Source organism: Lethenteron reissneri, unplaced genomic scaffold (assembly GCF_015708825.2).
Source record: "Lethenteron reissneri isolate LAM-NWPU_2019-01 unplaced genomic scaffold, ASM1570882v1 scaffold_1151, whole genome shotgun sequence".
NCBI classification, from domain to species: domain Eukaryota; kingdom Metazoa; phylum Chordata; class Hyperoartia; order Petromyzontiformes; family Petromyzontidae; genus Lethenteron; species Lethenteron reissneri.
The window spans coordinates 18,121-40,456 of NW_026890840.1; the positions used below are offsets into that span (position 1 = coordinate 18,121).

General features: G+C 46.5%; 1 protein-coding gene across 1 annotated transcript; it reads left to right on the plus strand.

Moving 5' to 3' along the window:
* The first annotated feature begins 1,580 nt into the window (after positions 1-1,580).
* On the plus strand, positions 1,581-18,393 carry LOC133361634 (cystathionine gamma-lyase-like). The gene is given in 15 exon segments (XM_061580609.1): positions 1,581-1,819; positions 11,752-11,833; positions 12,242-12,337; positions 13,341-13,415; positions 13,418-13,449; positions 13,899-14,030; positions 14,938-14,973; positions 14,975-14,996; positions 15,179-15,256; positions 15,711-15,863; positions 16,414-16,494; positions 16,497-16,534; positions 16,917-16,969; positions 17,743-17,881; positions 18,272-18,393. Coding segments are annotated over 15 exon segments (1,227 nt in total). The 5' UTR covers positions 1,581-1,663; the 3' UTR covers positions 18,326-18,393.
* The last annotated feature ends 3,943 nt before the right edge of the window (positions 18,394-22,336 follow it).

Here is a 22,336-nt window from a genome sequence, read left to right on the forward strand (position 1 = left end):
TCGTACGACCAATTCGATTCTTGGCATTTTTGGAATAAAAAAAATATTTTCCAAACGCATTATTTCACGCATGAGCACATTTGAAATGATGAACCGATGCCTCCATCCACCCACATCGTTACATGCCTAATAGAAAAATGTGGGTTACTCCCTGGCTAACGCCCCTAGTGATGGAAGGTTTACAAAATGTTGCATCAGCAGAGTTTGGGGGCATGGCGGGTGCCAGGTTGAAAGTCCGGCCGCGTATGTAAATTAGCAACGATTCTCATTACGATTCCGGTAATGGTTCTTTTTTAAACGGTCCTTCGTATCTAAAGCAGTGCCTAAATGATTGGAATTTGACCTACTGTTCTCTGGAGCAGAAAACAATTCGGATAACCGTGAACCAATGTCAAATTTGAGACTCGCGTTAAAAGACCGGGTTAAATGATTACCAAAATGTACTTCCTATTCGAGACAAAATACAAAATGTGAGAATTTAGGTTAGGTCATAGTCCCATATCAGCCACTATAACTTTTTCAATGACATCCATTTTTAGACAACATATGTTCGGCTGTCTTCAGTATAGATGTACATTATCCAGGGTGGTCTAAATGTCTTGTGACCCCCATTTAATTATCTAAAAGTTAAATATTTTTAAAGTAAGGTTTATTTGAAACAAAAATGAATGCGCAAAGGAAAAACATGTTAGGGGTCAATGAATTGGAGGTCACGACATCTGGACCACCCTCTGGTGTTTTAATCTCATCAGCTAACATTCCTTAATTTGGGTTTTAAATGGGCTTGTGTGAATAGAGAAATGTATAATATGTACTGCAAACATGTCAAATTTCTTTCCAAGAGAGAGAATGGGTTTAGTACTCTTGGACTGAATCACAAGTCATAATGTTAGCTCAAAGTTGATCCAAAGTCAGAGGGATAGAGTTGGGTGTTAGGGATTAATTCTAGATTTGAAGCTTTCGTGACAGCAAGGATTCACACTCTTAGTTATTTCGGTAAAGTCACGTAGGTAAAAAATGAAATTAAAATTAATTATTATATATAATTATTATTGTTTTATTTTCATTTCATTTTTTACCTACGTGACTTTACCGAAAGAACTAAGAGTATGTTAGGGATTAGTTTACGGGTTAGAGTTAACATGCTTTGGAGTTCAGCTTAGAGTTAATATGGCAGTGTTAGGGTTAGTGCTAGCATTATTGGTTATTTATGGTTAGCTTAAACATTATTGGTTCGAAAAAAAGCTTCGTGTTCATATTATTGGTGAGAGTTGGGGTGAGCGTTAAGTCAAGATTTATATCTGTTAGTGAACATAGGGTCATCATAATTCGCTGGAGTAGTGTTTTATGGTGTAGATTATCAAGGCTGGGGGTCACGGCCAGCATCTGGGTTGGACTTCGGGGTTGTGTTTGTGTTCAAATCTGCCAACTCATCACCAACTTTTGACCCTGCCTCACTGTGACCCTATCCCTCACGCCCCCCCCCCGCCCTCTCCAGTGACGTCACCCGCCAAGCCCCGCCCCTAAGGGGGTGTGTCAGCCAATGGGCGCGCGTCTTGGTGTTTATAACCGCGGTCATCTCTCTCATTCACCCCTTCCTCTTGTCGCCCTCGAGCTTCGTTGCCCGGCGCGGCTCTCTCTCTCTGCCTGCAGGCACGCGACGATGGCGGGAGAGGATGCCTTCCTGCCGCCCTTCCCACACTTCGCCACGGATGCGGTGCACGCGGGGCAAGAGCCCGAGCAATGGAACTCCATGGCCGTGGTGCCGCCCATCTCCATGGCAACCACGTTCAAGCAACGGGGGCCCGGGGAGCACGCGGTGAGGGGCGGGGCGCGCGGGGGTGAAGGGGCGGGGCGACAGTCGCTGGGGGGAGGGGCGTACCTCTGGGAGACGCCCACATCCGGGCACTTGAAACATCTGTTTCATTGTCAGGAATTGGAACATCTGGGTGATCATTGGACACTTTTTCACATGGGTTGTCATCGGATACTTGTTCATCTGTCTGATCATCAAACACTTGTCTACCTGGGTGATCATCGTGTACTCTGGCATCTGGTACTTAAATCATTCAATGGATCACCCGGGGTACCCAAGTTAGGGACTTTTAAACACGTAGTTACTTTCCTATGAATCCATGTGATGAGAAAAAACCCCCAACCAAGCACTTTTATAAACATCTGATATTGAAGTTGTGTTGGTGGATAGAGGGCAGTGCAGCAACATCTGTAATACAATACAGTTCTTTATTGATATGTTGACATTATTTCGCACCGTACATTGCCAACCTTACTAATCGGAGGTGGTGGGGAAGGACCACAAACTCAGAACCTAAATATTTATTCTGGAGGAATCCGATGAACTATAAAGCACTTTTTCGCAGATGTCCACTAGGGGCAGACATCAGTGTCACCAGCTCTCCTCTGTATTTATCTACATTAAGCATCTGGGTACTTGAGTATTCGTCTGTGTTCGGCCAAAAGCAGCTTACCTCCACAACGGGGGTGGGGGGTGAATTAGGGAATGTGATTGTGACCGGTGAAGTGTAAAGAAACAGCACTCGTATTGCCAATCATTACCCAACACAACACTTTGCAGGAGGTAGAAATGTCATCCATCTGGTGAGCCCAGATGCCACCAAATGGCTTTCCCCATTCAACATAGTACACAGTTCCTCGGTCGGTTGCTTTACAAATGCCATACGAAAAAATGTAGCTTAGGAATCCAGTTTAATTCATAAATCCATGCATCGTTACGTAACCAGAATTTGTGAGAGTTTGTGCCAGGTGTGTATGCTTACTGTGTGTTGGATGTGATATATTACACAAGGGACTGTCTCATCTGCAAAACATTCCCGGTAGGATTCGTTTCAGCAGCAAACTATGGAGTGGTTTTCACTTCTCCTTGAGTCTCATCAGCAGACCTCGACGTGATATGCCCCCCAGTAAGCGTGGATAATGAATTATTTGTTTCGTATTACACTACCAGTAAGTGTGAATACTGTATATTTCCCTAAGCAAGTGGGAATAGTGTAGGGATGTGTTTACGATTTTGGAACTCGCCTGGAAAAATCTGAATTGTTTTTTTTCATTGATTCTAAAATGCAATATCATGCGACGTGAGATCATTTCGTGAAATAACATCCGTGCTTTCCCCACCGAAAGCCGTTGAGTCGTGTGACATCATCTTTATAAGTACTGAAAGAAAAAAAGATCCGAAATGTTTAATCAAATTGTCACCCCTGTCATGTAACATGTTTAATATTGGCTCTGACCTTAGTGGGAATAATGCCACGTGTTTGAATTCTGCCCCTCTGCTGGGGAAGAGAGCCCTGATGATGCAACACATGTATGTATACAGTACCTAATGTAACGATCCACCCATTCATTAGTCAACATCGATTCTTACACGATTAGTATCATGTTTGTGAGACTTGATTATTTACTATTTGTGCAAATGATATGCCAAAGTTTTGTTTACGCTTAAGAAGCCTGAATAAACCTGTACAAAGTAGAAAAACACACGAAACAATACAAAAAAGACAGCTATTTTAATGAATGACTGATAATCATGACTGACATGGCATCGAATTGATGTGGGAGTTGACTCACACCGAATGGATTTGTAAAGTGTTTAATTTTGACGGCATCTCAAGTTTGTCTGCACTACTTCTCCCCAAACGAAACATGTACACACATCTACACACACATGTGCTATGTATACACTCTCCCACCGACACAGCCACTCATTCAAATATTCAACCACATAATCAGCCATTTACAACACAAACTCACCTATTCAACCTTCTCAATCATCCACTCACCCATGTACACATTTACACAAACACCCATTTAGCTACACACATCCACATGTGATCATCCACACAGCCTCGCTTATTCAGCCACAGACGCGCCCATGAAACCACACACGGACACGGACACCCACGCACTCATGGACACATCCACACAATCCTCAATTCGCAGTACTCGCACACAGTCACCCATTCACTCACCCATTCACCTACACCAGGGGTAGGCAATCTGCGTCTCTTTAGGGGTTGCTTCGTGATGTTATTTATTAAGAGCCTCCGTCTCGTTTTTAGGACTTGCATCGCGGCTCTTGAAATATTGAGGGTTTTTTTATTTTACCGAATTTGGAAAAAAAGGTCTCTTCTTGTTATTTTGCTTACTGACCCCTGACCTAAACCCACCCATACACTTATGCACACATCCTCCCACAAAATCATCCATTCAGAGTGCACACACAAACACACACCCACACATAGCCCTCCAACCACACAGCTGTTTTGTCTCGTAAACACTTACCTCGTCACCTACGCTAAACAACAAAAATCCCAACATATCCGTATTGTATAAATAACAAAACAAATTCAACACGTTCGACAATAACACTGCCTCAAAAGGAAAATTATATAATCGGCGACGTTTTGTTCAATAGCCCCTTTTCATTGTAAATTAATAGGCCTGCGAGATATTGAACAGGAAATGCACCATACATCATGCGGCTTAATAAGAATAATATATATTTTTTTAATCTTGATGAAAAGTTTTAAATTCACGTATGAATAGTTACCTATTGCTTAATGATGAGTAACGGGCAAACTGTTCAATAATGAGTCTGTTGGGGTAAAGTTGGTTACCAAGCATTGGTTAACAACTGGCACAAATAATGAGAGTTTTATTTCATGGTATAGCCCTGTGAGCCATTCGGCTCTTGAGAGAATAGCGTGGTAAGCACAACTTTGTTTTCCCAATGGTGATGTTTACACACACCACCAGGTACTCATTTAAGGCTGAGTCGACCTAGGGGAGGCCAAAGAAGCTTCTCATTCCACTTACCATTGATGTTATCTGTGGCAGGGAATCTCAACTCGGCTCGCTGGATTCGTAGTGCAGTGCGATAACCCAATGCGCCACTGATCCAATCTCTCCCCACACACGCAGCTCTTGTGACTGGATGCCTCCCCCACACACAGGACTTTGTCACTGTGTAACCGTGGCCTCAGGAAAATGGTACAGCCCCCCCCGCATGTGGGCCCCCGAGTTGAACTCCTGGTATCACAGCCAATCTCAGTGGTTTTGCTCCGTCAGCAATAGATGATAGCGTTTGCTGTTGAGGGGGTGGGTAGTTTCCAAATGCTTAATCTGATCATGTTAATAAAATGCTCACAGTGACTGTGCTTTTCTGTGTTTTATTCATGGACATTAATTATTAAAAGAACACAGTGTATACACTCAGCTGCTCCTGACGGGTTGTCCGACTTGACCGCCTGCATGTGAAATTGTAGTTTTTGCTCTCCATCAACATCAGCCATACGAAAGAAAGAAGAAGAATTGTACTGGTTCTGCTTCACTAGCAGCACTCGGAGAGGTCGGGCCACTCTTTATGCATGACACTATCCATATAAATAATCATAACAGTTGCAGTAAAGTGCGCATCAACTTGGGACTATTTATCCTTTTGGATTTTTAGTGCGTGTTTGTGTGTGCATTCGTTCATCTGTATGCGTGTTTTTCTGTGTGAACATCTGTTTGTACTGCCGGGTTTCCGAGTAACACTGTTCTTGGGAATCTTACATCATATGCAAAATATTGTTATATCTTTATAGTTTCAGATGCTTGGACCCTCACCATTAAAATGCAGTGTTTTCTAGCCTATTATTTATTTCATGGGCAGTTCCACGAATTAGGCAATCTCGTAGCTTCAAAATCACCCTAATTATCCATATTGAAAACAATTCTGAAGGTAATTAACTATAGTTTTAGGAATTATAGTTTATTTATGGGATATATTAATAGTTTTTTAAAAACGTACGCGAAATTGAATGCACCATTCCAGTGTGGATCGTGAAACGGTCAGTTTTGGTAATTCTGAAACCGCGGCATTAGATGAGTATTTATCCCTTCATCAAAAAAGGTAGACAAATTATTTCTCTCTGAATCACAGTCCTAATTGGTCAACACGCTACGCCACTTCGTGATTATACCGATGATTACTCGCATCTGTTTCAAAGTGTTCCAAATTTGTGTCCAAATTCATGGAACTGCTCTTTCTCTGGGTGTTGGCCTTTTCTCAGTTATGCCAGTGCTAAGCGGGCAGGCGTACGGAGCGAGTTTTTCTTGATAAAATTGTGTGTGGGTGTTTCCACTATAATTGGTCTGTTTTGTGTGGTTATGAATAGGTAATTATTTACTGCAATTATGCAAGGTGGACGAGTACATCTTGTGACATTGGGTGTTTGCATTATTATTCTATTTTGAGTTTGTGTAATTAAGTTATGAATGTGTTCTTGTGCATACGTGCCGCATATGCGGCGTCTTTTATATGTTTTTACTTTATTATGTGTACAATTATAGCGTATTATCGTATTTCACGAGTGTTTATGTGTATAGGGAATGCTGAACAAGTGGTTTGAGCACTGCGTTACGAAGCTGCTTGCACGAGCTTTATTTCTAGCCAGGGCGAACATCAGTGGAGTGGCATCAGCAATTATCCTGGGTGCCTTCTTCACAAATCCACACTGACCAGCATTGTGAAGTATGGTTAAACAACCACTGTGACGAACATGGTGTGGGGAGACTTTCACCCAGCAGTGGATTGACAAAGGGTTGTGAAAATGTATACATGCGAATGCAAGGCAGTGATTACAGCAGTAGTGTGTCTATGTACTGCATATGCATGTATGAGTAATATGCGTGCCACAGCGCCATCCATGTCCTAAGCCTGGCAGAATGACTGGCGTCTAACTCCTGCACACAAGCTAATTTCATCGCTCCATCTCCACGGTGAACGTGTTATCCGGCATGTTCCACCTTTGCCTGCCATTCCATCATTAGCCTCTACCGCCGGCCATCATCCTTTTAGCAATATCCTGGCCAGCTCTCGTAGTTAAGTGAGTAGTATAAAAATAGGTGTTATCCTTTTTGGCAATGAAAAAGTAAAACCTATTCTTATACTTAGATACTGGCAAGAAAGGTCCCATGCATAAGTGAGTAGTGTTTGTATATGTGTGTGTGTATGTACGAAAGCAGGGCTGCGAGTACAGCAGGAGTGGGTTGTGTTTACAATCCGTGTATGTATTATGTACGTACATGATACGTGCGTGTGCGTGCGTCACAATGCCATCTATGTCTCAAGCTTGGCAGTGAAATTTGGCACCACACAGCCACTCGCAGAGCTGAGCCAATGCATACAGCTGTCACAACTCGTATACACACAGTTCTGAACTACAGGCGACCGTTTGGCCCCTCGCCTTTCAGAGGTGCTCGCCACTGAATGCTTCCACTGTGGACTAAGAGCCTCAAGGTCCCTGTAATGCCCTGTCCTTTGCCAGTTTATTTTGGCAATTAATTATGTATCACCATTTTAAAATGTTTACAGGCTACAATAAAATTTACAGGCTACAGTCTTCTTGCTGGTTGAAGTCCTCCCCATGCCGTGTCATCATGGGGGTTGGTTGACCATACTTTGCCACGCTGATCAGCGAAGGGGTGGGGGGCCAGGGCATTTCAGAAATTGCTCGCTAAGTTCAAGCTGCAGTGCGCTAACCACTGCACTACCCCTCCACTCAACATATACCAAAATATAGCCTACGTGTACCACTGCCTATGACTAAATCACCCAAAGCAACATGTTATATGATACCGCATATAAGAACAGCAGAGGGAAATGCAGAAACGTCCATTGTTGTGCTATACTTCTCCTATTTCTATGATGCCCATCTTCACCAACCCACACAGACCAGCATGAAGTATGGCCAAATACTCCCCACGACCCACGTGTAATGGAGAGGCCCTCATCCAGCAGCACATTCAAGATAGAGATGTACATATACACACGAATGCACAACGCAAGCCCAGCCAGTGATGGGGGAGGGGGGGGGGCATCGGCTTGTATAGCTCCAGCATGAGACACCACAAACTCAAAATGCTGCACCTGCCTCTGTTCGTCGTAATGATGCTAAACAACGACAAAGCATGTCAAAGCCTTTCTCAAGAGTAGCAAGCAAATGCTTCTCCTCTGTCATGACACTGTCACCTCTGTCCATGGTGCTGAACCCGCGGCCGTCTCACTCTGGCCTGGCTCTGCATTTATATCGGGACTCGCCCAACCAGGACTCGCCCAATCAGGATAGGTCTCCAATCATCCAAGTGTGCTCACTCAACTAATGGCTCAACAACCAATGGCGTGGCAATGGGTTTATTTTGTTGGCACCAGTTGAGTGCCCAAACAAAGATGCCATTGTTCAGTCCATTATTTGCTCATCATGAACGTTAAGCTCCCTTGATCCTCTTTCAAGAGAGATTTGCTTTCCCTCCTGTTGTACACTATAGTCCAAAGCCCCGATGACCAGGCATACAATCCCACATTGTGTACAGATGGTTTCCCCCCCCCCCCCAGTGTGTGTGTGCATTTTATCACCAATCATAATATGTCCACTGCTGGATGAAGACCTCCCAAAGTCATCATCATTAAATCTTGACTTAAAGCTTTCGTGACTGCAGGAATTCATATTCTTTGGGTCTTTTGGTAAAGTCATATAGATAGGTTCAAAGAAAATAACAAAAAACTACGACGTTTCGATCGCAACACAAGCGGTCGTCATCAGGAAAAGGGGGTTAGCTTCTAAAGACAAACTGCTTATAAAGGTTTGAAATGGACGTAGCCCAAATGTCAGCAGCCAGTGCCAATGCAAGTGGTGGGCAGCGACCGCGGCGGTGGTGGGCTCTCCACCAATGAAAGGGCTTTACCGAAAGACCCAAAGAATAAAAAAATTAGCATGTCAGAATATAAAAATTTGCATGTCAGAATATAAAAATTAGCATGTCAATGCAAGATCGCTGAGCGTCCTCCATGGCGAGTGTGCCAAGGTGGCTATGTTAATGTGAGAGATTAGCATGTTAATGTGAGAGATTAGCATGTTAATGTGAGAGATTAGCATGTTAATGTGAGAGATTAGCATGTTAATGGAAGATCGTGAAGCAGCAGCAGCTTCGAGGATGGCGCGCGAGGTAGCTGTGTTATTCAGAAATGTAATCTGTTAATGTAAAAAAATCCGAGAGCTGAAATTAACAACTAACATCAGAAGGTGGTAGGATGGGAACATCACAGCCAGTTCAGACTTAAACTGGTTAATAACGTCCTTCCAATGATTGCTCAGTTTGTACCCAACTTCTCGGTTGAAATGGTGTCTGTGTCTATATATATGGATGGCTTCATGAACGAATCTTTGTTGATAGCCAGTGGGTTTGCAAAGTACCATCGTCTTAGAGAAAAAAAAATTTGAGCTCACCGCATTAAAACAATGATCAGCCACGGCCGAGGTATTGGTCCTACCATGTTTCAGATTTGCCTTATGTTCACGAACACAGTCCGAGACATGTCATCATTGTCATCTCACAGTCTTGCAATGCTCATGCACACAAGCCGACTTCATGGTTCTACCTCCGTGGTGGGCATCCTCTCGGGTGTGTTTCGACCTTTGAGTAGCAAAGTCATCATCATTAGTCTCAACCGACGGCCATCATTTCTTCCAAGTCAGGTATCCTGGCCAAGCTCACTTAACTTTTCCCAATGGTCAGTAGTGTTTGCATAATTTGTATATGTGTAATGCGAGCGCAAGCGGGGTTCGCTGCTGGCCTTTGGGCCAATCACATGGGCCGGGGTATTGGGGGGCGGAGCCAGTATGTGGGCGTATGTTAAGGTCCCCGCTCACCTCGGGTCCAATCGGAAGCGAGGTGAGTGGGGGCGGAACCTAGGGGCGGAGCCAGCAGGGCGCGATGGCGAGGCGAGATCTGGAAGGTTCGAAGGCACGTGGTGTGAGGGAGGAGACAGGGTCACGTGGCGAAATCCGTCATTACATATGTGCGGGTACACGTTTCACGTTATCTTGATTAACCAGGTGAGAATTCAAGAGGCCAGCATGGTTTCATTTGCAAGAGTGACTTGGGTATTCAATCTGCCAGTAGGAGACGATATGATTGCTATGTATATACTCAATTTAGTAATTTTCGAATTTGGACCCTGTCGCCAGCAGACAATTACCTACTCTTGCAACAAGCAGTGAACACGCTATCACTAGGCCATGTTACCGCCCGTACAGAAGCAGTAGGTTGTGTGTGTGTATTTGTGTATAATTAGTGTTGGTGTGCAGTGACGGTCCGTGTATTTTACACCTCGGCCTTCAGTTCTATCCTCCCGCAATTAAACTGCCTTCGAATAACCTCACCATGACACTAGGGCTATAGGCTGTTGTCATTCGACGTAACCATCCCATATTCACAGTGACAGTAACCTTTATCGAGTGGAATAAAGTAATTTAACACGAGGCTCAACACCTATGGGAGTTAAAATACACTAATTGCAGAGACATGAATACATGGTGACTGAAACCATCAAGGATGTACCACTATTACGCAGTATGACAGGATGCTGCATCACAAATATACATCGCATAGCCCAAATCAATGTCATTACTAAAGGAACAAGAACAAACACAATAACCAGTCACATTTACTCATACGACCACCAAGCAAGCAAAAATGCCGTAAAACACAACACAATCAGGATTCAACAGGCTTCCCCACAAAATAAAATCTAAAGCACTACATCTAAAAATCTAAACGTCACAAAATAAAGTTTAAATAAGTCTTAGATGATGCTACGTTACGTGCTAGCTAATTTTACTTCAGTTAGCTAACTGGCTCTCCGATCATGCCACACCAAAAATGCTGACGTAGGCGGCTAGGCCAGCTAGAGGGCTCCGGCGTGCCAAGAACACGCCCAACACGGCAAACTCGACATCGGATTGGTTAAAGAATACACCCAACACGGCAAACTCGACATCTGATTGGTTAAAGACATGGCAATCAACAACATCGTCCCCATTTGCTTCAACAGCAGAGGGGATTCACTAGAAATCTTGAAGGCCTCAGGGTAGATTTTTCACCCGGAGACAGCACAGGTGGAACATCTGATTGGATAAAACCTCTAATTTATGAGCTGCACTGGAAGCAGCACAACTGAGGGAGAGAGTAGCAATGAAATGACGTTAATAGACTGATGTGAACGAACTTTGTAAAATACATATAGCATTAATGAAAATATATACAAAATTAAAAAAATATTATTTTCTGATTCTGACAATCTCTAGGCCAGCAGAGAATGCCTTACTGGCTCTGACGGGGCCCGCCTTTGTAATAATAATAATGATGGTGTGTATATGTGTGTGTGGGGAGCAGTAATGTAGTGGTTAGCACACTGCACTGGCGACCCGATTTCGATTGCTTACAGACAACACCAGTGACGATTATCTAAACCGGTCCTGAGCCTCCCCTAGGTCGACTCGGCCTCACATGAGTACCTTCAGTGGTGTGGAAACATTGCCATTGGGCAGACAAAGGCCGTCGGGCATGGTACTGGTCACACACCCCATCGTGTACCGTGTCGGCCTTCATAGGTGCTCAAAACAGCACTTGCCAAAAAGTCAATTCAGGCGATAAGGGGGATTTTTGTCTTTGTGTGTGGTTCATACACTGCGCTAGATCGACTCGGGGTCAATTGAGTGGCGAGTGTGTCGTCCTGGCATCACCACCCCCTCGTGCATCACTTAAGCCTTATATGAGGTACTCGCTAACGGAACTTGCCCCAACAATCTGTAAGGCTACACGGGACATCCTTACATATGTATATAAACATTGTCTATGTGTGTGTGTGTACGTGTGTGTTTCCAGGGTTTTGAGTACAGCAGGAGTGGGAATCCCACCAGGAACTGCCTGGAGAAGGCCGTGGCCACCCTGGATGGCGCCAAATATGGCAAGAACCTCATTAATGAATATTCATAGTCAGTAATATAATTATCTAATGTATATTCGATGCATAATTAATATGTCCAGTGTCCCAGGTTCGATTTCCGTTCACGGCCAACACCAGTGACAATTATCTGAACTGGCCCTGGGCCTGCCCTAGGTCGACTCAGTCTCAAATGAGTACCTGGTTACGGTGTGTAAACATCGCCACTGGGGAGCCAAAGGCAGTCGGGTGTTGTGCTGGTCACCCACCCCCTCGTGTACCGTATTGGCCTTCATAGTTGCTCACTAACAGCACTTTCTACAAATGTCTGTTAAGGCTATAAGGGGGATCGTTGCCGTTGTATGTGCCTGTGAGTGTCCCTGTGTGTACATGTGTGCGTGTCTCCTCTGTGTCTCCTTGTGTGCGTCTCAGCTATGGCGTTCTCATCGGGCCTCGCCGCGACCGTGACAGTCACTCACCTCCTCAAGGCCGGCGACGGCGTCATCTGCATGGACGACGTTTACGGAGGTTGGGACCCTCGCCACACCTCGCCAAAGCCTCTTGATCGCTGACGCCGACTCATCACGATCATCACCTCCTCCTCATAACCATCACTTCCTCATCATCATCATCATTACCATCTCATCATCCGCCACCTTGATAACCCATCATCTCCACCTGACCATAACCGTAATCTCATGTTTTTCATATCTCATCCTCCTCACCACCACTTCCCAATTTCCATCACCTCACACTTCCCCATCATCTCCTTACTCATCACAATCACCACCTCTCCACTTCCTCCTCATCAGCACCTCGCATTTCAAATGACTCCACGTAAGCACAGGGTTCTCATTGAAGCTGGATAGATTTCTTCACTCACCTGTACACACGGGGCTGTGATCTCACCTGTGTTGTGTGTGTGAGTGAGTATATATCTATGCATGTGTCTGTATTGTTCTTGGCCCATTGTATGCCGTGCCGGCCTTCATAGGTGCTCGCTAACAGCACTTGCCCCAACAGTCTGTTCAGGCTATATGGGGGATTTTTCTCTTTGTCACTATTGTGTGTGTGTCTGTGTGTGTGTCTGTGTGTGTGTTTGTGGATGAGTTGTGTGGGGGGTTCACACATTGCGCTACAAACCTCACCACGGTTAACTGTGGTGGCAAATATCTGAACCAGTCCTGGGCCTTAGGTAGGTCAACTCAACCTTAAGATTAGCACTGGGGAGACAAAGGCGGCTGGGTGTTGTGCCGACGAGACCCTCCCTCGTGTGCTGTGCGGACCTTCGTAGGTGATCGCGAAGAGCACTTGCCCAAGTAATCTGCTCAAGGCTATTTATGTGGCTCTTTATCTTTGTTTTGTCTTTGTTTTATACTGCATGTGCCTGTGTGTGCAAGTGGATACTTGTGTGTCTATGTATGTGTCTGTATCTGTGTGTTTGCATATGCAAGTGTGTATGTGTGTGCGTCTGTGTTTTGTCTTTTGTGTGTTGTTGTGTCTATGTATCTGTGTGTATCGTGCGGCACAGGTACGAACAGGTATTACAGGCAAGTTGCCGCTAACCTGGGCATCCAAGTGTCTTTTGTCGACTGCTCTGACCTCACGGCTTGGAGGCGGCGATCAAACCCAATACACGGGTATGTGAGCGCACACAGTGTACAGGTGTATGAGCCAGTGTGGGTGATCAGGTGTGCGAGTGAGCAGGTGTGTGGATGAGCGTGTGTGGGCGAGTGTCTGTGTGAGCAGGTGTATATGTAGCCCCATTAACCCCTTACTCAATGTGCTGTGTGTGTATTGGTAGGAGCAGTAGTGTATTGGTTCGCGCACTGCTCTACGAACCCGACCACCCAAGTTCGATTCCCGCTGGCAGCCAACATTGGTCATGAATAGTTGAACCAGTCCTGGGCTAAATGAGTACCTGGTGCGATGTGTAGAAATCAGCATTGGGGCGACAAGGCCGTTCGGGCGTGGTGCTGACCATTTTACCCCCTCGTGTGCCTCGCCGGCTTCATAGGTGCTCGCTAACAGCAGCTGCCCACCTCAAGTCTGTTAAGACTAATGGGAGGATCTTTGTCTTTGTGTGTAGATGGTATGGGTGGAGAGCCCCACCAACCCCTTGCTCAAGGTGCTCGACATCCGTGCCTGCGCTGATGTCGTCCATGCCAAGGGTGACATCCTCCTCGTCGTTGACAACACCTTCATGTCGGCCTACTTCCAGGTGAGTGTGTGTCCCCGTCTCTCTGTGTCTCCCCAGTGTCTGTGACCCTTTGTCCCCAGCGTCTGTGTCCCTCTGTCCCCGTGTCTGTCTCTCTGTGTCTCCCCAGTGTCTGTGTCCCTCTGTCCCCGTGTCTGTCTCTCTGTGTCTCCCCAGTGTCTGTGTCCCTCTGTCCCCGTGTCTGTCTCTCTGTGTCTCCCCAGTGTCTGTGTCCCTTTGTCCCCGTGTCTGTCTCTCTGTGTCTCCCCAGTGTCTGTGTCCCTCTGTCCCCGTGTCTGTGTCTCTGACTGTCTGTGTCTCCCCAGTGTTGTGTCTCCTTGTGTCTTTTGTGTTCCCATCTCCACGTTTCTCTCTCCCCACACGTCAGGGTGGTGTGTGCTTATGTCTCATCACAGAGTTCCCACGTCTACGTGTTTCTATATTTCTCTCTGTGTCCTCAAGTCGGTGTGTCTCCTTCTTGGTCCGTATCATTGTGCATCCGTGTCCCTGTGTCTCTGACTGGCGCTCTGGGCTCCGTGCCTCTATGTCTGTCTGTCCTCAAGTCTTTGTCTTTGCCCAAGTGGCCCGTGCTTTTGTGTGTCCACGCTTATTTCTCATTATATATTTGCCTTTGCCTGGGACTTTGTGTATGTGATTGTGTCCCCAAGTCTCTGTATCTCTTCTCTCCATGTCTCCTTGGCTCATTGTAGCACTCATTGGCTCCATGTCTGTGTGGCCCCATGTGAATTGCATCTCTGTTCATGTGACATTTGTCTTCATATCCTAAATTCTTCGCATACCTGTGCCGTACACATTATCTTTTCTGTGTGTCCTTGTGTTGATGTGTGACGTATTCCTGTGTCTACTTGCCACTGTCCCTTTGCCCACATGTGTCCCAGCGACGTGTCCCCGTGTCTCTGTGTGTCTGCAGCGCCCCCTGTCGCTGGGTGCTGACCTCTGCATGTACTTCCGCCACCAAGTACATGAACGGTGAGAAATGCACGCAGCAGCACATCCCACAGAGCCATGCCACCTTGCACTCTCTTGCATTGGCGCGCGGTGATGGTGTTCATGGTGACGTCACACTGACGTGGAGAAGTTGTTGATATGACGGTCATGTGGTGATGTTGATGGCGTCTGACTTTGATGTCGCCGGTGTTGATGTGGTTCAGGTCACAGTGATGTGGTGATGGGCCTCGTCTCTCTCAATAGAGACGATGTGTTTGAGAAACTCAAGTTTCTGCAGAATGGTACGTGAGCAGCACCTCGTGTCCCTGCCTCCATGTCTTTCTGTCTCCTTGTGTCTCTGTCCACGTCTCTCCGTCTTTCTCTCCCCATGTCTCCACCCGTAGAAGTAGTGTCCTTCCCCCTTGTCTGTGTGTTCTCATGTCCCTATGTCGTCATGCATTCTGTGTGTCCTCGCAGCGTGTTTCCATGTATCCCCGTGTATTTTTGTTTGCGCCTCTCTTCATTTCCTTACATCTCCACATCCCCATGTCTCTGAGTTTCCCCTGTTCCTATCCTAAGATGTGTATCCAACCTCACCGTGTGTCCTTGTGTGTGTGTGTGTGTTCCCTGTGTGTCTCACTATTTATATCCGCGTCACAAAGAGTGTCTCCACATCTCGACGTGTATCCCCGTTGTCTCACCAAGTATCTCCTATGTCTCTCTGTGTGCGTCTGCTTGTCCCCCGTGCATCTCCAGCTGTGGGTGCCGTGCCGTCCCCCTTTGACTGCTTCCTCGTGTCTCGGGGGCTCAAGACGCTGCCCGTGCGCATGAAGCAGCATTTCCACTCGGCAAAGGCGGTCGCCATCTTCCTGGAGCAGGATCCCCGCGTCACCAGGGTCCTATACCCGGGTACGCGCACATCCACTACGACAAAGACAAAGATCCTCCGTTTAGTCTTTAACAGGGGCAAGTGGTGTTAGCGAGCACCTATGAAGTCCGCAACGGTACACAAGAGGGTGGGTGGCCAACACTACGCCCGACCGCCTTTGTCTTTCTCATGCCGATGTTTACACACCGCACCAGGTATACTCATTTGAGGCTGAGTCGACCTAGGGGGAGGCCCATGACCGGTTCAGATATTCGTCACTGGTGTTGACAGTGAGCGGGAATCGAACCTGGGTCGCCAGGTTCGTAGCGCAGCGCGCTAACCGTTACCCTACCGCTCTCCACACGGGGACACACACAGGGACACACGGGTCATGTACCCGGGTACACAAAAGTGCAGGGACACAGAGCCGCAGGGAAATGCGCATACAAGAATATGCACACACAGGCGAGCACATCGGTGACACGGATACCCGTGGGGAGAAGGAGACACGAGGAGCTATGAAGGAGATGCGCGGATACGCCCTTGAGTAATGGCTGCCGTCCCCGTGTCTGTTTGTCCTTGTGTCTCCAGGCCTCCCGTCTCACCCGCAGTACGAAGTGTCACTGAAACAGACGAGCGGTGCCTCGGGGATGGTGACGTTCTACATCGAGGGGGCCTGAAGGAGTCGAAGACATTCCTGAGTAGCCTCAAGGTAAGAAACAGGAATTGGTGGAAGACACTGGGAAAGACGCAGAGATGTGGGGAGAGGTGAAGAGAGGTGAAGAAGAAGACACAGGTGGATTCTGCGGGAGGTGAAGAGAGACACAGGAGAGGTGAAAGGTGACAGAAGCATAACTGGTGACATGGGAAGGGATGGGAAGATATGACAAGGGGAGGCAGATACGATGACATGGAGACATGTGGTGAACTGTGGAAACGATGGGACACGAAGACATGGGGAGGCACGGAGAGGTGAATGGAGATATGGAGCGACACAGGGAGGCATGGGGAGACTTTAGGACAGGACACATGATGAGTCTTTTGTTGCAGTGTGATGTAGCCATGTGCAACCCGTGTGTTCCCGTGTATCCCAGGTATTCACTCTGGCTGAGAGTCTGGGTGGATACGAGAGCCTGGCAGAACACCCGTGAGTGCAACAACCACACCAATAACAACAACTCCCACATTTACCATAACCACCACGCAACCAGTACTACAATCGTTATCAATCACGACCACAACACAAACACCAAACTGCAACAACCCGCACAGCAGCCACAACGCCACTGCAGTGACAACCATTACAATAACAATGTCCTTATTTACCACGGAAAATCTCGGCACTGAGTCTCAAGAATCTCTATGCATGAGCGTCCTGAACTGGGATGTTTAAGTCAATTCTGTTCACGAGAGTTTGGCTCGTGTCGGCCAAGTGTATGTGCGATCAGGTAACACTCGAAGTTCCGCACAGATTGACTTAGGAATCTCCTGCTGTGCTTCTGTGTGTGTTTAGTAGTTGTGGTGGTTCTTGTTTAGTGGTTGCGTGGTCGCTGTTGTGTGGTTGTTGCTTGTTTGGGGCTGTGATTGCTGTTAAGTTATGGTCGTTATGAGTATTTTTGTTAAGTTGCTTTTGTTGCGTGTTTTGTTGTTTAATTGTCTTTGGTTGTTGTTGTTTATTAGTTGTCGTCATTATTTTCTTGTCTGTGGTTGTGTTTGTGGTTGTTCAGTTGTGTCCGATTGCTGTGCTGTTTTTATGGTAGTGATTGTGTATTTTTTTTGGTTGTTGTTTAGTTATTTGGTGATTGTATCGTTGTAATTCTTGCTCTGAGTGATTGTTATTTACTTCATGCTGCAGTTGTTGTTTCGTTATTGATAAGTCATGGATGTGGCTGTTGCTTAGTTGTTGTCATTGTTGTGCAGGGCCCTCATGACCCACGCGTCTGTCCCCGATGACGTGCGTGCAACTCTGGGAATCTCGGACGCGCTGATCCGTCTATCCGTGGGGCTCGAAGAGACGGAAGACTTGATTGCGGACATTGACATGGGACTGAGACTCGCGGTGAGACATGAGTACAACCGCCACTACACAGACTATTACCATTACAAGATACACACAGTGCAACGACCAGTATACTATAACATCTAAATACTACAACCATCAAATACAAATATTACAACCACCACCATCAGTCACCTCTGTCACCACCATCAGTGTGGTTGATGAGATTGCTAGGATTGATTGTTGGTACTGTGGTAATTATGTTGTTGTGGTTGTTGATCAAGTGTTATTATTTTGGTTGCTTTTTCTAGTTGATGACGTTTCTTGCTGTGCCTGTGGTTGTCGACGTGAATGCTGTTGTGGTTGCCGTGCTTTGCGGTTGTTGATGTGGTTGATTCGTAGCTCTGATTGGAGTGGCTGTTGTTGATGGGGTTTTTGTTGTGGTTGCAGTGTCCGGACATCCCCGTGCCACCGTACAGCACCAACAAGACATCATCTCATTAACGTCTACCTCGTTACAATGACCTCATTAACTTGACCTTGTTAGGAGCCGTCCACTAAAACTGTTGTGAGTTTGAGTCGAGGCTGTGAATGTAACATACAAATAAACATGACAATGGCTTCCAAAGCAAAGACCGAGCACTTGTGCATGTGTGCACACACGCGTGCATATGTAGTGAGCCCAAAGACGAGGGAGAGCCGGTACTTGAGGCAACAGTTTATTTAACAAATTACTCAACGCAAGGTCCCTACTATGAAGGGCAACGGCCCCCTACACCTGCTACCTGGGGAGGTATGGCCCAGGGCTATCGTGCCTCCTGACACTGTGACCCACTCTACACTCAGCCCTCCGGCTAGGGGCCCTAGGGAGGCTATCCTGACCGACCCAGCCAAGGTCCTCGGGTCCTGGCCACTGGCCCACTCAGTCCCGGCCCTGACAAGGAAGTCGGGTCTGGGGGTACCAGGGTCCGACCACTGTCCCACTCAGTTCCGGCCCTTAGAAGGACAGGGGTCTGGAGGTCCCAGGGTCCTACTTTAAGCCCGGTCTTCTGTCTTCGGCTTGAGGACGGCTGCCGAACCCGTTCAGGGGTCCGGCTTTTATACACCTCCTCGGGTCTCTCTGCCTCTGGCCACGCCTCCCTTCCAGAGTGTTCCAGGGGATCCTAGAATATTCCCCCAGCCCCCCTCTTGGGGTCTGGGGGACCTCGGTGGCCCACATATCACCCCCTACTGACGTATGCCCGCTAGTGCAGGTAAGTACACCGTGTGTTCATGGCGTTACACATACATACACAATCACGCAAATATCCTTAACAGACTGTTGGAGCAAGTGCTGTCAGCGAATGCCTATCGAGGCCAACACGGTGCACATGAGGCTGGTATGGCTTACACTACACTCGGCTGTCTTTGTCTCTCTAGTGCTCATGCATGCACACTGCGCCAGGTACTTCTTTATGGCGGAGTCGACCTAGGGGAGCCCCAGGACCATTTCAGATATTCATCACTGATCTTGGCCGTGTGCAGGAATCGAACTCTGATCGCTGGGTTCATAGCGCTGAGCAATAACCACGATGTTATCGCTTCTCACACGCATGGACAGAATACGTAACGCACATGCACACAGACATGCGGTTACAATGTACAGGATCACACGTGGACTCGTGTACACGTGTCAAGTTTATTCCATTAAGCAGGTGAGAACGTGCATGTACAAATACACACACACACTAATGTTTATACACTAGATATGGATTAACGCTGACATGCACAAATAGTCCTCATTTAGCCTTATATTCTGTTGGGATAAGATCTATTGGAGAATGAAACCAAGTTGAGGCTCGAGAAGGCATCAGATACCACCTGCTACTGGTGTCATGAGGCACGTTCCCACCACCGCCTGGTAAGGTTGAGGCCAGCACTTTAAATAAATGTTAGCCAACCTGGAGCATTATTAACTCGGCTAATGATGCAACGTATGTATGTTGAACTTCTTTCGTAGCCAACCGTGGGAATCGGAGAATGCGGGAAAGCACAAATATCAAACTCAACATCTGTTAATCCACCAAATTTGACGGATCAGTTTGGCAGTTTTTTTTTCCAGCCCGCATTCCCCCACACGATCGATGTTGTTGATAGGACCTTCGTCTCTCAACTTTACAGTGTTAAAACAGGAAGTGTGCCAATGCTCGCTGAAAACGTTCCCCAACAGCTTAGAGCGTGATGCCTTCTGGCATATTTTCATGGAGTTTCATGACCCGTGTGGTAGAGAAGGATTTGAGTACGTTGGACGGCAGTGTGGCGTCGTGGTAAACGCCTGTGGATCCACAGCACGAAGGACCTGTGAGTTAAAGTCGGGCCCATTTCTCTGCGGAGTTTGTGCATTTTCCTAGATGTTTTCTCGTGCCTGCTTACTGCTGCGCATATACTCATTTGGCACCACTGCCAGGGATGAATAAAAAAGGCCTTTAGTTCGGATTTGATTAATACGATGGAGTCCATTTGTCGGATATGTCGGGTTCAAGTTCATTTATTAGGTATAGCCCTGTGAGCCATTCGGCTCTTGATCGGGTGCAACCGCAACAAACAAAAAACAAAAACATGAACAAAAAACATCTTAAGTTAATATTTGACTAAGTGTGGCATGGGAGGGTATCCCATAGTTCTAACGATAGGAAGGCTCGTGCAGGCTTGTGCTGAATGAACTCAATTTGAATATGGTTGAAAAACATTGTATTCGTACTTGAAGATAACGCACGTGGGGGGGTGGGGGGGGGACACAGAGCGTGTGAGGTACTAACGTATATTGAGTTATGGCCATCATGAGTAGCAACAGCATTGCCATCAGGAGGATCATCATCAGTGGCAGCAACGGCACGTCATCAGCAGTGACATCGGCACCATCGACAACAGCGGAACCATCGGCATCATCAGCAGAAACAACAGCAGCAACAGAAGCATTATCTTTCGATTTAAAGCTTTCGTGACTGCAGGGATTCATCTTCTTGGTTTCGGTAAAGTCACGTAGAAGGGAAATAATAAAATTATAAAAATAAAACATAATAAAATACAATTCTCACGACGTTTCGGCCACAACGCAAGCAGCCGTCCTCAGGTGAAGAACAGGTCTGTCGGAAAGACAGCGTCCGAATGAACACCACCAAGCTTGGCAGCGTATATTTAAGCAGAAGCATTATCGTCAACAGCGGCATAATGCACGGGCATATTATGACTTTGAAACCCCCCGCCCACCTCCTATGTATTCCACAAGTAATGACTAATCCCATATCTTCTACGTGACTTTACCGAAAGAACCAAGAAGAAGCGGCAGCAGTCTTCATCATCACCGCCGCCCGCTCTCATTGTGCACAGAACACCATTCTCTGTCGGTAGATAAGGTATTTGGTGTGCTATGCAGAAGGGCAAATTAGCCGAAACGTCGCCCTTTGTACGCATTTGACCCTATTTCAGGCGGCGTTATTGACGACTGCGTTGTTGTGTTGCATCGGTAGAGGTCGCTATGATCGCAGGGTGCGCAGATCGGCGTGTGGAGAGGGCACGAGTGACTCGGAGTGAGGACGGACGAACGGCGTCGTGGCCCAGGGCTGGCACGTGCCAGACGGCGGAACTTGAAGCTGTGCACAAAGATTACTCTGCGGGTTGTTCAGCTTGCCGATTAAACAGAACGCACTTCGCATGAAATGCACAAAAACACCGGTTTGCCATCGCACGAAACAATTGTTAACGTAGATGGTACAAATATTGATTTAAAGCTTTCGTGACTACCGAAAGAACCAAGAATATGAATCCCTGCAAAGTCACGTAGAAGGGATATAATAAATAATATAAATATCAAACGTCGTGAGAATTTTTATTGTTTTATATTAATATTATTTTATTATTTCCCTTCGACGTGACTTTACCGAAAGAACCAAGAATATGTAGATGGTACAAATAACATAAAAATATCGATATCACGTTGCTAATCTTTTCACTGAAAGATGCGTGATATCGACAAACTTCAACACACCTTAGGACAGGCATTTCAATTGCTGGTGAACTGCGCAAGGATTCTTATCTCTGAAGATGTGGATTCTCACCCTAAGAGCTCATGTAGAAACAGCGTCATCGAGCAGAACACGGAGACACTCGGGGAAATATGTAAACGTTTTTGTTTATTGGTCCAGACGTTTTGATGTTATGCGGCAAACCGGTAACCGTTTATTTTCCATGGGGTTACCAATAATGCAAATAAACCCCACTTTTAACAACCCTATTGGACACCATCGCCTAACCAGTGATGAAACACCATCACTTAATTACACAGCAAATCAACACATTTGTCAACTACACCGACCTGTAAAGGAAAACAATATAGGTGACTTTTCAGAAATAACCATTCTTCATATAGCACATATAGCACATACATCGACATGCCAGAGAGACGGAGTGAATAATTACAGTTGGAGATCGCACTCTATCACATGGGGCCTCTGAGAATTAATGTGCGAACTTAAT